Here is a 15,311-nt window from a genome sequence, read left to right as displayed (position 1 = left end):
TCAACTGATTAACTTATACAATAGTAAAATGGATATTAAATCAAAGCCCTGCCATAATTTTTACTCTAGATGCAGGAAAAAAATGATAAATTGAGCTGGAAATTTCTGCCTCCTATAACATTTTGGATTTGGTCCATACATAAACAGCTAATCCTATACAACACAACACTCCAACAGCATCTGTAATCACTAATGGACAAATATCCAACCCATTCAATTTAAACAGAGGTACGAGATAAGGATAATCATCATCTCTTCTGGCACTTTTCATTGAACTTCTTGTCTCAGCCATAAGACAGACTGATGACATCATAGGTATAGCAACAAATTTACATAATCAAAAATTCAGTTTATATGCAGATAACATTCTTCTTTATTAACTAATCTGACAACTCACTTTCTGTCAGTCCACACTCTGATCAACTGCTTTGGAAAGTTCTATGGCTACTCAGTCCTCTGGTTGAAATCCAAGATTCTGCTTTTCAGCCATACACAGTGGGACGCTGGGACTTATACCTTGGAATATACGCTCATACCCCACTGATTCATAAAATCCAAGAAGACTTTGACAGATGGACAGAGTAAGCTATCTACTTGAACTGACCCATGTTATTCCACCTCCAGGCTGGTTCTCCTGGTGTTAAAGTTTTGATTAGTTTAAGTTAAAAATTTAGATTTTTCTGTCATAGTAGGGGCCCAGTCATCTCTCTGCTGTTTTATCTGTGTTTTTAGTCTTTTTGTTGTTGATGTTTTTTCATTTTTTGTCTTCCTTCCTGCCTTTTCTTTCATTAAATTCTCTTCTTTCATTCAAAACCTAGAGTTACACAGATCGCAGCAGAGTCTCTGCCTCTTTGGTTGACAGGGTAACATATCCAAACAATGCCAAACAGCCATCCAAACCCAATTAGATGCAGGTTCTCTGCTGCCTCTTTCTTCGTCCTCACCTCAGCTAATGCTTTCTTTTCCTGTGTGTGTGTGTGTGTCTCTTTTATTCTATTTGGTTATAAGCTCTGTTTATTCCTAATCGGTGATGTTTTTAAGCTTAAGGTAAGCAGTAACGTGAAGCTGCGTTCCAATTATTGGCTTACTACTGAGCCTCGTTCTTTTTGAGCAGCCTCAAGAATTATTGTCATATTTAATGGAGTATAACAGGGAAACAGACACAGAAAGATTTATTCTTATCAGTAAGATGTGTGCCACTGTGGGTGTTTCATCAAACAGGAAGCTTGTGTTAAAGTAGCTGGCCTCGAGTTCATAATGTGTTGTTTTGTGCGATGCAGTCGACTCTGCCCGGGCTGTGAGACACAGATGGCTCAGCTGCGGTCCAAAACAGGTCGAGCCAAATTTCTTGCGACGTGGCTCATTTTTAAACTGCCCGTGCCATAGTATGATTAGACCCTGGCCAGAAGAGGAAAAAGATGCCTCTTATTCTGTTATTCCATAGCTGATAGTTTTCCTGTCTTAACTTTCCTTCACAAATATCTCTGCTCTTTACCTCACCTCTCAGCTGATCTTCCTCACTAAACTCATTACAGGGAAGCCTCAGCAATGAGCTTTTAAGACTATGGAAGTAATGCAGAGTGGGAATAATGCGGGTGGAGAAATTATGAAAAAGGTGCAGGACAGGTGACCAATACAAATAATTCCTAACAGCTTCTCACAGTTGCTAGGTTGCTGCACAGTCTCATTTCAGAAGCTAAGGGTAAAATTTTAATTGTGCTATCTTGTGCAGCGTTGTCTGTCTAGTGATACTGTATGTCCTTAGTGAGCTTTCTCCTTGGGTGACGTATTGGGCTGGAGTGTAGTTAAGACTCTCAGTGGGGATATGGTTAGATGAATGAAAAGCGGTGCATGAGGACAAGGCTGATAACAAGCTTCCAAATATGGAGGCATTTCTTGATCTATGTCATGCTAGCTCTGTGCGTGAGTGTATTTTTTATACAGAGCACAGCAGAGAAGCACTGACCTTTTCCCAAAAAGTATTTAAAGAACCATCTGGTGTGGTACTCTGGATTCTCCAGATGGACATCGGTTCTCCTCCAGGTTCCTGGAGTGTAGTCCAAAGTCTGTTTCAAGCACACACGCACACACACACACAAACATATGCCACAATGTTATAATGATAGTCACAGCTTGAGTCACAGCAGTCTTCATTGTGGAAAACTGTTACACAATAAAACAGTACTGATTATATTACAGGGCAGGAAATCAGATACAGCAAAAGCAAGCTATAATGTAACTGTTTATTACTTGTATCATGGCTCTCAATTTAAAAATGTGGGAGGACTAAGGTTTGAGATTAAGAGAACCTTTGTCTTTGCGGATTGCATCACATCCTAAATAATACCAAAATGTTGGACAAAATCGAGGCAGTGAATCATAATAGGGCGGCCCCATGATAGAGATGCATTGTTGCTGCATTCTTGGAAATTGACTTAAAAAGGAAACAAAGATCAGCAAATGCAGGAGCTACTGTATTTGCAGTACTGGTCAGCGTTTGTTCTGCTCACTCAAGTTATCTCTTGTCATACATACAGCTGACAGAGGACAAATGCCATAGCCACAAATAATTTTATGTACATGTGCATGTATTTCTTCACATAAAAATCTTCCTGATGTTTCCACAACAAATGTTTCACAATTAAAGCCTTAATAAGAAATGGGATGGCTTAGTATAAAAGGAATTTAATTAAACACAGATAAAAAGAAATGTTGAGGCTGTGTAAACAGGATAAAGCACTAACTCAAAAGGGACTAAAATATGACTATAGTTGTCAAAAAAAGGAATGACGTATATGATCAGTTTAAGCAGGTGAGGTAAATAAAGACCTGCCACAAGCGAAAAAAAAATGTTTAAATTTCATCTTTTTTTCCCCACAAAAAACCCCACTAGACAGACGAGATAAAAAAAAAATTGAAATCCCTGTACCCTCTGAAGGTAGCCTGCAGCTAACGGCAGCTTCAAAGTTGGAACGTTTGCTTGCTGTGCTCGAGCTGACATTGCAAATCAATCATCACATCAATATGACAGCTCTGACCAATTTGTCAGTTTGTTTTCATGGGCTCTCTGGCACAAAATAAGGTTTATGATAAATGTGGCAATTCTACTTCCTCAGGGGAGAAAAAAAGTGTTTGCTGTGCTCTGGCACCGCACTAACCCCTGTGCATATCACTATAAAATAATGGTGTGTCCACCAGGAGTGTGTAGATTGCTTGATGTGAACAATTTCAGCAGCTACAGAACGCAAACTGGCCTGCATTTAACAAGAAAAAAAACCCAACTATGGGAGAAAAGCCAGAATTTATGAAACAGGCCTGTTTAATCATCCGTTATTCATCTTGTGACCCCTTAGATATATCTTTTTGACCTAATGGATGAGTCATAAACCCAAATTTGGGAACCACATGAAGAAGCAATTCGTAGCGGCAGCTACATGAGTCATGTTAAAGGGATACTTATTGTCCTCTCTGCTGAGCATTAGATAAGAAAATCAATACCACCTTTATATAACATCGTAATTAGGAGTTTTAGAGGACCTGGAAGGTATTTTTTGTAACTTTGGACAGAACCAGGAAATCAGTTTTCCCATACTTCCAGTCTTTATATTACTCTACTCTAGCCACCTCTTAAATTAGCTTTAATACTATTTAGTGAAAGAATGGCAAATGAAAAAGAGCTTAAAATATTATTTTATGAAATTTTCTGTCACCTTCAATCAGCTTGAGTTAAAACAGGCCCTCAAAACAATTACGGATCCAAAAATCAGCACAAGAAAACCTTGAGAGCCAGACTGAGACAAGAGGCTTGTGTGTGATATAGTGCGCACCTCGTCTGAGGAGCCATTCTCCACCCTGAAGCGTCCCGCCCTCTGAATGGCCCCATCTGCATCACTGGATATCAGCTGAGAGGAAGACAGAGACAGACATAGTGAGAGGGAGACATGGTCAAAATTAGACACCTGATAAACAGTGACTTGTGGCAGACAGTAATAAACCGACTATAAATACACCAGAGCCCGCTGCACTCACAGAAAAAAGAGGAACCGTGGTGAAACATCACCTCCATGTGACAACAGCAGCATTAGCAACCCCTTTCCATGAATATGTTACCAACTAACCCTCTTCACCCTTATTCACTCAAGTCTCCCTTCACTTTAGAAACAGTTTTTAACTTTTAAACTTTTCTCCTAATTTTCCTCAGGCACCCTCTACTTATCACCACAATTATCTGTCTCATGCTGACTCACCTCTTACTACTGCAGCACTAGAGAGGAGACATCATGAGATGAAATGGGAAAGTTAATAGTGCGGAGACTGAGTGAAACAAGAGAAGACAAAGCCTGAGAGCAGCTCAGCTATCCTGTCTAACTGTGTACAGCTTCCAAAACCGGTCCCATATTTGGGCAAATTTTGATGCTTAGTCACTCTCTTGCAAAGAGTTGCAGCTGATTTTTGTGCAAAGTCAGTGATTCCAAATATGACCTAGAATCATCATCACGTCACCATTTCAATTTAAGCATTTCAGACCTGAGGTGTAGTTATAGTGTGCACTCCTGTAAACAGCCCATGATTCTGTAACTTGTAGAACCACCTTTAGCAGCAATAATTTAACAGTTTCTCACATCGCTTTGAAGGAATTTTGTCCCACTCTTCTACACAACATTGCATCAGTTTATTGACGTTTTTCAGGCAACCATTCACCGCACGCTTAAGATCCCAACATCACATTTCATTTGGGTGGAGGTATAACAACCCAAATAATGACCTCTCCACCGCTGTGCTTGGCAGTTAGTGTGAGGTGTTTGTGGTGATATGCAGAAGTGTTGTGGTTCGTTCAGACGTACCATTGTGAACATGAGCTGTGCTGGATTTAGAGAGAAGAGGCTTCTTTCTAGCAACCTTTCTAAGCAGAACATACTAGTTCAGTCTTTTTCTAACTGAACTGTCATGAACTTTATCATTTAACATGCTAACTGAGTCTGAGATGTAGCTCTCCAGGTTTTTTGTAGTTTCTCTGAGCATTGCACAGGCTGATCTTGGGAGAATTTTCTGGGATGTCTTCTCCTTGGAAGATTATTGCACTGTGACAACACACATCTGAATGCTGCCACCAAATTTTTCGCTTTAATACAAGTGCTTAGGCCCTCCTAACTCCCTTGAACGCAGCACAGATGTGTAGGTTTTTCAGACGACTATAGCAGTAGACAGTAATTTGAGTCTTTTAAAGCATTTATAATGAGTCCATGAGTCTAGCAGGAAAGATGAATGGCCTGCGCAGGTCAAACAACAGTCAAATTGAACATTTCCACTAATCTCGATTAAACTAAGTCATTAAGCAATTGCTACTATACATCAAACTACACAAAATACACACTGAAAAATCCTTCACAATATCTTAAAGTAATATGGTGTTAATATAAGCCCATTACACTTGGCTTGCAGAATTGTTTTTGTTTGCAAATGTGTGTATGTGTCTTTCTATGATTATCTTTTATAAATGTGTATAAACAAATGCTGTGAAGTTATCTTTATAAAAGATCAAGAATATCAATAAGATCAATGATATATAAAGAAAAATAGTCAGTTTTGCTGTTTTTTGACTACTTTCTTCTTGTCCGTGTGGACACATGTAAAACTCCTTTCAGTCTATTACTCTTCACCTCCTGATTCCTCTTTTAAACCCCCATTTCCATCATGGTAACTGATGCTCTGTTATCAGGCAACACATCAGAGACTCTTTCCTCCCATACTGCACTTCCTTTGTCCTTTGCCCTTTGATCCTGTTGACTGCTGTGCTTTATTTTACTGTCCTCGTCAACAGAGGTCTCTGATCTGCCAATACATTAAAAAAAAAAAGACAGATCTGGCGTGGATGTGTATTCCTGCATGTGTTGTGATACATCCAGATGGCTAGAAATGGTTTGGAGAAGCCAAGCAAAAAGACGATGACAAGCTAGGTCCTGAGAGGTAAGGAGCAAATACAGAAAACTAATAAACAGCATCCAGTGTCGCTGACCTACAAAGTTAAAGAGTTCACAACTAATGCATGAAGCAGGAGGAAAGCAAGTGTAACAATCACCTATACACAACAAGATCATGGTCAAAAGCAGAATAAGACTATAAAGCAGGACTGTGCACTCGTTACCTCAGATAAAGCTCAAAGTAGAGTGTGATGCTGTAAGGGGTTATGAACAATGATAAACTAATAACCAACACAATATTCTGAGTGGCTGCCAAAGCCTGTGCAAAACCTGGACAAGGCACAATGCTGATCTGTATGAAGAGTGGGTGGTGTGCCCCACTTCAACAGCTCATTAGATCATGACGGCCAGTGCAATGATGAACAAGAGTGATGAGAGAGCATTTATCATGGAGAGAGAGAGACAGAGGGTTCAAGTCCACTCAAAACATTCCTGTGGGTAAGTGAGGATAAAAGGCAAGAGCTTTGCATCCTAAATAAAATCATTAATAACTGTCACTCTGACTTTATTGTTCACACTAAATTAAATCTGATATGGAGTACTGTAGCTGGGGTTTTGGTGCAAAGCTCTTAAATTAAATTTTGCAACTGGCTCTACATTGGGTTGGGTTGAAAATAGGCATTCGCATTGTAACAAGGCTAGTAAGGAAATTGTGGGTTTTATTTATATGCCATCCTCAGAGTTTTTGCCTATCGAGCATACAAGCCACTCTTCTGTATCTGTTACTTTGTGACATTAACTGTAAATTCACGTGTTTTGTGCATTGTATGCTGCAAAAGTCATTCGTGATAAAGGATGTCTTCATCTTTTTGGGCTTTCTTCAAATAACTGACTAATCTAAGTTTAATCTGAGCTGATTTAATAATAAACTTTATAAATGCTTCTGTAAGTGAGACCCTTGTATCCTTTGGTTTCAGTGATTGCTTATCCAAGTGGTATGCAAAACAATTTTAAAAATGCTGTTCTGACATGGTATGTGTACACAGTGGGGATGCCAACAGAATAAGTGAGGCAAGCAGTGTTTGCTAAAAACAGACATCATGTTTGCATTAGAGCTGGGCGATATGAGATTTTTTCATATCACGATATGTTTTTTTCATTTCAGGCGATAACGATATCTATCACGATATAAGCCAAATAACTATATTTGTAAGATTTAAATGTGCCGTTGCTCACAAGTAAAATGTGAAATAATCAGCAGCTTGTTTTTATTTAAATATTTATTTCCCATAATAAGTTCAACAGGGTAGATGTACTTAAGGAACATGAGACTTTTTCAGATAAATAAAGGCAAATATTGCAAACTACACAAAAGGCAGCCACTAAAGCGTTTAAGTTTCAAAATAGGACAAACGAAACAGACTACTAAATTGTCAATTCCACTTAGAAACAAAATATTAATTCTAAAAATAAATCTTAGTTTGTTTTACAGAAGAACAGACAAAACTGACTAACTTTTGTCAATATCAAATAAACTGAGAACTAAAAGGAAATTCTCAATCTCTCCTTGCTGTATAGCTGAGCTTTTCAAACAGTTTTAACAGTTACTTTAGTCTGACAAAAGCCGAATGACGAATTAGCGCTTCCAGTCAGAGACTGAGGCTACGTCCACACGTACACGGGTATTTTTGAAAACTGAGATTTTCCATTTTCGTTTTAAAAAATAATCCCGTCCACACATAAAGGCAGAAATGAAGGAAAACGCTGCTATGAACATGCCAAAGCAGCAGGTGGCGCTAGATTCCTAACCGTGCCTAAATGTTGGCCAATCAGAAGTCTAGAAGCCTCGGTGGGAAAAAGTAAACAAAGCTGGGGCATAGAAGCAGAACAGAGTCGTATGTGTGGACGGACAGTAACTGTGTGTATATGTAAGCATTTAAACACTGCAGAGAGTAGAATTAACAGTAACAGTATTGTAGAAATTCATTTCACCGAAACAATAACGTGGCGCAGTGTGACGCATGCACCAGTTTATTGTATTTCCAGACTTGCTTTCGGCACAATTTACAGTGCACGCTACTCTGTTTTTGTCAGACTTGAAATAGCCGAAATACCTTCACACTACGGAACTTCTTTGGCTCTTCCGTTTGACAATCTCTCCGGCATTGGAACCATCATCTGTTTTCTCTTCGGTCACGCTCGGTTGATTTTTCTAGTCGGCACACTCATTTCCTCCATTACCCGCTGGCTGCTTCCCAAACAAACACACGTGCGGCTTGGCACTTGTGCTGTACGTAACAAGTCACGCGACGTGACGCTGCGGCTGTGATTGGTTCGGCTCTGCGCTACTTAATTTGGATTGGCTGACCTTTTTTTTTTTTTTTTTTTTTGAGGACAAGAGCGGCGAGGTCTATCGCGATAGCTTAATTTCTCTATCGAGTAAAAGTTATATCGCGATACATATCGTTATCGTTCTATCGCCCAGCTCTAGTTTGCATCCATCGTGTAACGTCATGCCATCTTTTGGCCATACTTGACTATTGTCTCTGGAACCTAGCTTGACTACAAGCCTTTCACTCTGCTGTGTAGGTCATTTTCCTGGGCGCTGCTAGCAAGAGCAGAAGTCTTGCAAACTGAAACAAGGGAAGCAGTATTTTGGCTCTTTTTGTGAGCACATCAAGGATTTACCTGTGATCCTTAATGGAGGATTGTCAAGAGACTAACCACAGACAATTTTGTGAGTTGTACCTCCCTCAGCTTCCACTGTTCAGAGATCAGTTATGATAGAATAGAATAGAATAGAATTCAACTTTATTGTCATTGCACATGCACAGGTACAGGGCAACGAAATGCAGTTTGCATCCATCCAGAAGTGCTTTAGTGATATAGATATATTACAATATATATTAGCAATAGTATAGATATGTAAGTATATTACAGAAATGGGTCTATTATGGTATGTTATAATGTACACGGTATGAAGTATGTTGTGAATATATACTGCATTCAGTACTATCTATAACTGTGTAGATGTATATGGAAACTCTAAACTGAGGTAGCTGTAACAAGAAAGCAATGAGAAAATGACACTATGATTAATATCTGAACGGAAACATCTGCTGTGTGGATTTAGGATGTTTTGCGAAGCAGTTTTTAACAACTCCTTTCGCATGCTTGGAAGCACCAGCATCATGACTCAGGTGATGGAGAGTAGGCTCCATATGTGAAGTCTACAAAAAGCATCTTCAGATTAAGCTCAACCGGAAAACAACAAGCGTCCCTGGCTAATATCTAGCTAGCTATTTACAACGCTTGCTAAAACACAATTTTAAAATCACAGTCACCCTAACCCTTAAGTGAAATAAATCTCAAACCAGTAAAAGCTATACGATCTTTTATTAAGGGCTCTGTCTGCAGGTGCTGGCAGTTGAACCAATTTAGCTCAACTGCAAGGTCATGATGAAAGATGCTAGTAAATTCTGATAACCACCACAGAAAGCAAACAGTTAACCTTGCATGAGTGGAAAATGAGTCCGTCTGTTTGCTGTAACTCAAAGAACTGAGACACCTTAAGTGTCAGACTCATTGCAAAAGAAATGGGAGACCTGTAAGTGTTATGTGCATTTATGCAGACTATACTGTAGGCTTGTTGAATTTGATTAAATTGGTGATTCAAAAAAGAATTCTAACAACATATTTGCAACATTTTTCTTATTAATATGACAGTGATTTCACTCCGCCCTAATGTGCACACAAGTACAGCACTATAGCTGCATTTACTTCCTTAGGTAAGTGTATATAATGGCATATTAAAATCAATACAGACCAAAGCATGTTTACTGCAGGTCTGAAGCTCTTCTTTGCAATAACTCATTTTGTTATAGAATAAACTGATGAAAATAAGATGTTCTCTCTTTTTATATGCATATTAAAAGGCATCAAAATTCCCTGCACATTTTTGCATGCCGGGGTATGGACCTGTACGTGCCCATGTTTATGGGTGAATGAATGAGCATTGCGACTCTGTTAACATCTGTATTTTGTATTCGAGTGCTGAAAATGGAAAGTAAATGTCGAAGCTGTAGGCCACCATCTTCCTCTATTTTTCGTGCCTCCTGCAACATTAACTGTCCAATCGCAAGATAATGGAGGGGAAACCAATGTAGCGTTCATACAGAGCAATGCACTACCTCCCTGGTGGATGTGTTTGTGTGTGTGGCTGGATGTGAAGAAAAAAGGAGAGAGACATTCAGTATTAATTGTGTTTTTAGGTAAGTGTTTGTGCTGCAGTGTGTGAATAGGCTTTCAGTTGTTATGGGGTGAAAGAAAGAAAAATGTCAGAAGAAAAGAGAGATTAAGCTCTCTGGGGAGTCTGTGTGTGTGTTTTTGTGTGTTTCTGTGTGTGTCTATGTATTGTGTAGCCACTGCTTTTAAATCATGGAACAGAAGAGTGGCAAAGAAGAAAAAGCTGCATTCCAACGATACCCGGTGGGCTGGAGGAGGCAAAATGAGGGGCAACAGGGGAAAAGGGGGAGCCTGTTATGCTTCTACGCTTTAACAAACAACTCATAAAACACCTCGACACTGCTGGGAACAATACTGGAGACACAGGACCAAACCTATATACGGTGGGGGAAGTAATTATTTGATTCCCTGCTGAATTCCAAAGAAATGAACAGTCTTTAATTTTGATGGAAATTAAATTTTAATCGATGCCGAATACCAATCCAAAATGCAAAAAACCAAAACCACATTACATAAGAGTTAACAAAATTGATTTGCAAGTCAGTAACTGTATATAAAATTATAACTGTATATGTAAATAAGTATTGGATGACCAAGTAAAACATGACTTAATACTTGGCGGAGAAACCCTTGTTGGCGAGCACAACGATAAGACGTTTTTTGTAGCTGGTCACCAGGTTTGCAGACATCTCAGGAGGACCCACTTGTCTTTACAGAGGCTGCAGCTTGGCAACTTGAAGCTTCTGCTCCCTCCACAGATTTCTTACAGAACTGAGGTCTGGAGACCGACTAGGCAACTCCATGACCTTAATATGCTTCTTTGTTGCCTTGGTGGTATGTTTTTGGACACTGTCACACTGGAAGACCCATCCATGACCCATCTTCAGTGTCTGGCTGAGGGAAGGAGGTTCTGATCCAAGATTTCACAGTACACAGCATTTCTCCTCCTCCAACCACGGTAGGTTGATTTAATGCCTGAGAGCTTCATTTTGGTTTCATGTGACCACAGCGCTTTCTCCCAAGCCTTCTCTGAATCATTTAGATGTTCACTGGCAAACTTAAGGCAAGCCTCTATATGTGCCTTCTTGAGTAGGAGGATGTTGCAGGCACTGCAAGATATCAGTCCATTACAGTGTAGTGTGGTCACAATGGTCTTATTTGTGACTGCGGTCCCAACTGCCTTCAGATCATTAACAAGCTCCTCCGTTGTAGTTATGGACTGATCAATCACTTTCATCATGATCATCCTAATCCCAAAAGGAAGATCTTTCATTGAGCTCCAAATCGAAGGCGATTGATCATTTTATACTTCTTTCATTTCTGAATAATCAGGGCCAACTTAGATCAAATGCTTATTTTACTCAATGACAGGCAAATCAGTTTATAACTTTTACTCAATGTGTTTTTTCTCTCCAACAAAATGAAACTACCATAAAAATTAGAGACTGTTGATTTCTTTTAAAGTGACCAAACTTACTAATTCAACAAGGGATCAAATGATTATTTTCCCCACTACATAGAAGGGAAAAAACGTTAGAAGCCAAGAGAGGTGCATAATGACAACACAAAGTTGAGCGGTGAAAGAATAATGGATATCTCCACAATTCTTAATCTCATGAACTTAAGAGGCTTTGGAGGCTTTATGGATGAAGCACACTCACACTCCCTCTTACAGACACACTTAAACAGCTCACATTTTAGGGCACGACTTGAGCATTTCACACGTACACAATCGAGCTCGTACCGGAGCCTCTGATTTCCCCCGAGGCCCACGGGACAAAAAAGAGATGCAGTGCAGAGAGACATGTGTGGGGGTTGTTAAATCAATACTTTTGTGACTGCTGATAGATAATTGATCTCATCAGCGGGCCTGTTCATGCACACCCACAACCCTCCAGGAAAGCAGGAAACACAGAGGCGTAGTTCAGTAGAGCAGGAGAGGATGTGAAAGAGGGCGAGGAGGGAATAGCACGGGGAGGGAGAAAAAGGAGAGAGGCAGGTGCACACTCAGTGAGAAGATATAAAAAAAGACACTGAAAGAATTAAGATGGAGATTAGGAGTGGGAAAAGAGAGAAGCAGAAACTGCTAAAGAAAAGGACTGAGCGAAAAAACGGGAAGATTAAACAGAGTTCCTTGATTAAAAATAAGTCACTGAATGGGAAGAAGTTGTCAAAAGAATCATGGAAATTCAGTCTCTTCTTTTCACCTTCCTCTTGGTCTACGGTAATAAAACTCTTCATTGTGTTTTTTATTCAGATGAATTACAGATGCACAGTGGAAGGAGTTGAAGCACTATTAATTGCTCCCATATAATAAGTTATGTAACTTAAAATTGAAGCACTTCATTAGCTTGGATCAGCATAAAACCCTCCTTCTTCAATCAGACCAAATTCAGTCAGGAAATGCAAACTGAAGCTCACGAAAAAAACAAAAAAACATCAGCTGTACAAGCTGTTAGTCTGCAAAAGAAGCAAAATAATGTGGTACTGATATGACATTGAGCAAACTAAACTCTGCCATGCAATATTCCTGAAAGCTCTTAAGAAGGTGCCGATCTTCTAAAAAACACTGCTGGTAGTCTGATTCCTCTGACAGATATCCATTTTGTTCTTTTTTGTAATTATTGGTACACAGGATTAAGCTATAAGAGGCTACATAGAATTGTTAGCAGGAGAATTTTCTTTTCACTTTCACTTTTTATGAAACATGAACGGGGTGCAGGGCAAAAGACACACTGTGAAGCCAGATTTTAGTAATAACTACATGCAAAGCAGTGTATAAACATATGGAGAGAATAACTTTTCAGTACATTATGGGAACTCTCCAGCAGCTTACACCTATTGGAGCATAGCTAAGGAAAGGTTCAGGGTCACCCGATCCATCTCGGACTATAAGCTTTATCAAAAAGTAAAAGCTTTAAGACTAATCTTTTACTTTTAAATATCCTAGGAACCATGAGTGTTGGTAACTGTTTGCCTCCCTCCTTATTTATGCGCCCCCCTCTTCTCCTGTGGTGCTGACTCAGGTGACTCAGCACAGAATACAAAAGCTGGGAGAACAACAGGCAGCCCCAGTGAGCCATTTTCAATGTTGTGAGTGACAGTGAGTGGCTGTGTGCAAAGGAAAATGTTTTGCTTTCTTTGGAATTTTAATTTGGGGTTTTCGATAGATGTAGTGGCTTCCCCTGGAGCCTATCCCATCTATCATGGGGTGAGAGGCAGCTTATACCCTAGATGGGTCACCAGTCTATTGCAGTGATATAACTTGTTGTGAACTTGCCTTATTTGACTATTTTCAACCGGATACTTTTAAGGTTTCCTCCCCTCATCCCGTGGCCATTCTGCAAAATGTAGCGATCAGTGATAGTTGTGATTTATTCAGTAAATATAAGCTAAACAAAAAAGGAAAAAAAACAGCACCCACCCACCTCTGCTCATTACTGACTTTTTAACTATTTCCATAACATGAATACCAGTAACATAACAGTCAAACGTGTGGATGAGTCACTTTGAGTCTGTACTCACGACCCAAATATCAGTCACACCTATCAAATTCAAATTCAGATCAGATATCGGTCCAATCCTGACTCAACACGACAAAAGGATAATCTATGCAGCAAATCCATTTAATTCAAATCTGTGTTGTTCCAAGTTTACTACACTATGGGTCACCAGCAGTGCATTGATTTGGAAAGAAGGGAAAAAAAGGATCAGCACAACCACCCACGACATCAGGCTTCTTAGCCTGTCTTCAATAATTTGCATAACACAACACAACTGTGCTGGAACATTAAAAAAAAGGCAATTTGTGGCTGTTTGATCTTTTCTCAACTTTCTGCAAAGAGCCCACAATTCAATTTAGCAATGCAACAAGTCACCCCTTTTAAAATGATTACGACTCGAGACGACCGAAGCCTGAAACACGTACGTGTGATTCTGGCTTAATGGATAAACACTTCAGTGTCTGCGTCACAAAAGCAAAACTACACACAGCATACATCTATTTGCTTTTATCTTAATTGCCACTTGTGGCCAAAGTGTCTTCTGCTCGGCCGAATTTATGCAGTTAATAAGCAGACGAACAGACGCGTCGCAAACAGTGTGATACACGCTGAGAGTGGGAATAAATGCAGTGTGACAGTGCAGTCAAAAGCCTCTGAGGCAATGACAGTAACACTGGTAGGCAGGTGGGAGCGGAGCCGTCTGCTCACCAGTCGCTGTGCAAGACTGACAGCTAACCTCTCAGCACACACACGCACCGATTCTGCCAGTAGTGCCAGTCTCATTTAATGTTGTGCACTGCGGCACATCAAATAGCACGAAGCTAAGGCAAATACAATGTCCGCACGCAGAAAAAATTACCATGAGAATGTGTGTCTGAAGGGTTTTATCCTATTCTTTTTTCCATTTGGCTCACCAGAGACTGCCAGCACCCACCTCACTGTCACCAACTCCATCACTCAGCCTCAAAGACAATTCAGTTCACTGGAAAAACAAAATTCCATGCTTTCCGAGCTGTTGTGTCAGGATGAAACAATGCACAATTAAGTTTTTTAAAGTGGACGGTGGCGTTGTTGCAGAATGAAATGACAAGATAGGGTGGGCGTCGCTTTTGTGACTGTGTTGTGTATCCCCTTCTATGAACAATGGTGACAGGATTTCTTGCTCAGTTGTGTGGATGAGCACTTACAAATATAGATTTGTGCCTGTGTGCTGGTTATGAGTTCAGCAATCCAATATTTCTACTCATTTCTACTCATCCGGACTCTTAAAGCTAGACTGCGCTGATCTATAGATCTGATCTGCTGAATTCAGTTCCATATTTCATCTGTTCACTACAGTGCGAGGAGGAGAGCTAACATTTGGAGCCCATCAGCTTTTCTTTGTGTGGTTTTTGACTTTAATGCAAACTGGCCGTGCCTTGTTTGCTTTAACTCTCGTTCTAAGTTGTTTTGTTGCAGCTAACATATATTGACTTAATATCACTTACAGTGCTATGAAAATGTATTTGCCACATTCCTAATTTCTATTTTTTTTTTTTTTTAATATTTGTTAAACTTAAATGTTTCAGATCATCAAACAAATTTAAGACAAGACAAGATTATTAAGGGAAAAAAGCAATTAGAGAAAAAGTAATTGCCCCCA

At 39.7% G+C, this 15,311-nt stretch overlaps 1 protein-coding gene across 5 annotated transcripts in view; it reads right to left on the bottom strand.

Annotated features, from left to right (window-relative positions):
• Window positions 1-15,311, bottom strand: part of garnl3 (GTPase activating Rap/RanGAP domain like 3) — an 86,516-nt gene that overhangs the window by 36,394 nt on the left and 34,811 nt on the right. For all 5 annotated transcript variants that reach the window (XM_026173360.2, XM_026173355.2, XM_026173358.2 and 2 more), the window contains exons 3-4: window positions 3,828-3,902; window positions 1,967-2,066 (exon numbers count right to left, since the gene is read on the bottom strand). In XM_026173360.2, coding sequence (XP_026029145.2) covers window positions 1,967-2,066; window positions 3,828-3,902 — 175 coding nt within the window. The remainder of the gene's footprint in view (window positions 1-1,966; window positions 2,067-3,827; window positions 3,903-15,311) is intronic.

This window comes from Astatotilapia calliptera, chromosome 7 (assembly GCF_964374335.1).
Source record: "Astatotilapia calliptera chromosome 7, fAstCal68.1, whole genome shotgun sequence".
In the NCBI taxonomy this organism is placed as follows: domain Eukaryota; kingdom Metazoa; phylum Chordata; class Actinopteri; order Cichliformes; family Cichlidae; genus Astatotilapia; species Astatotilapia calliptera.
Note: the sequence above shows the minus strand (reverse complement) of the source record. Positions and strands in the feature narration are given on the sequence as shown.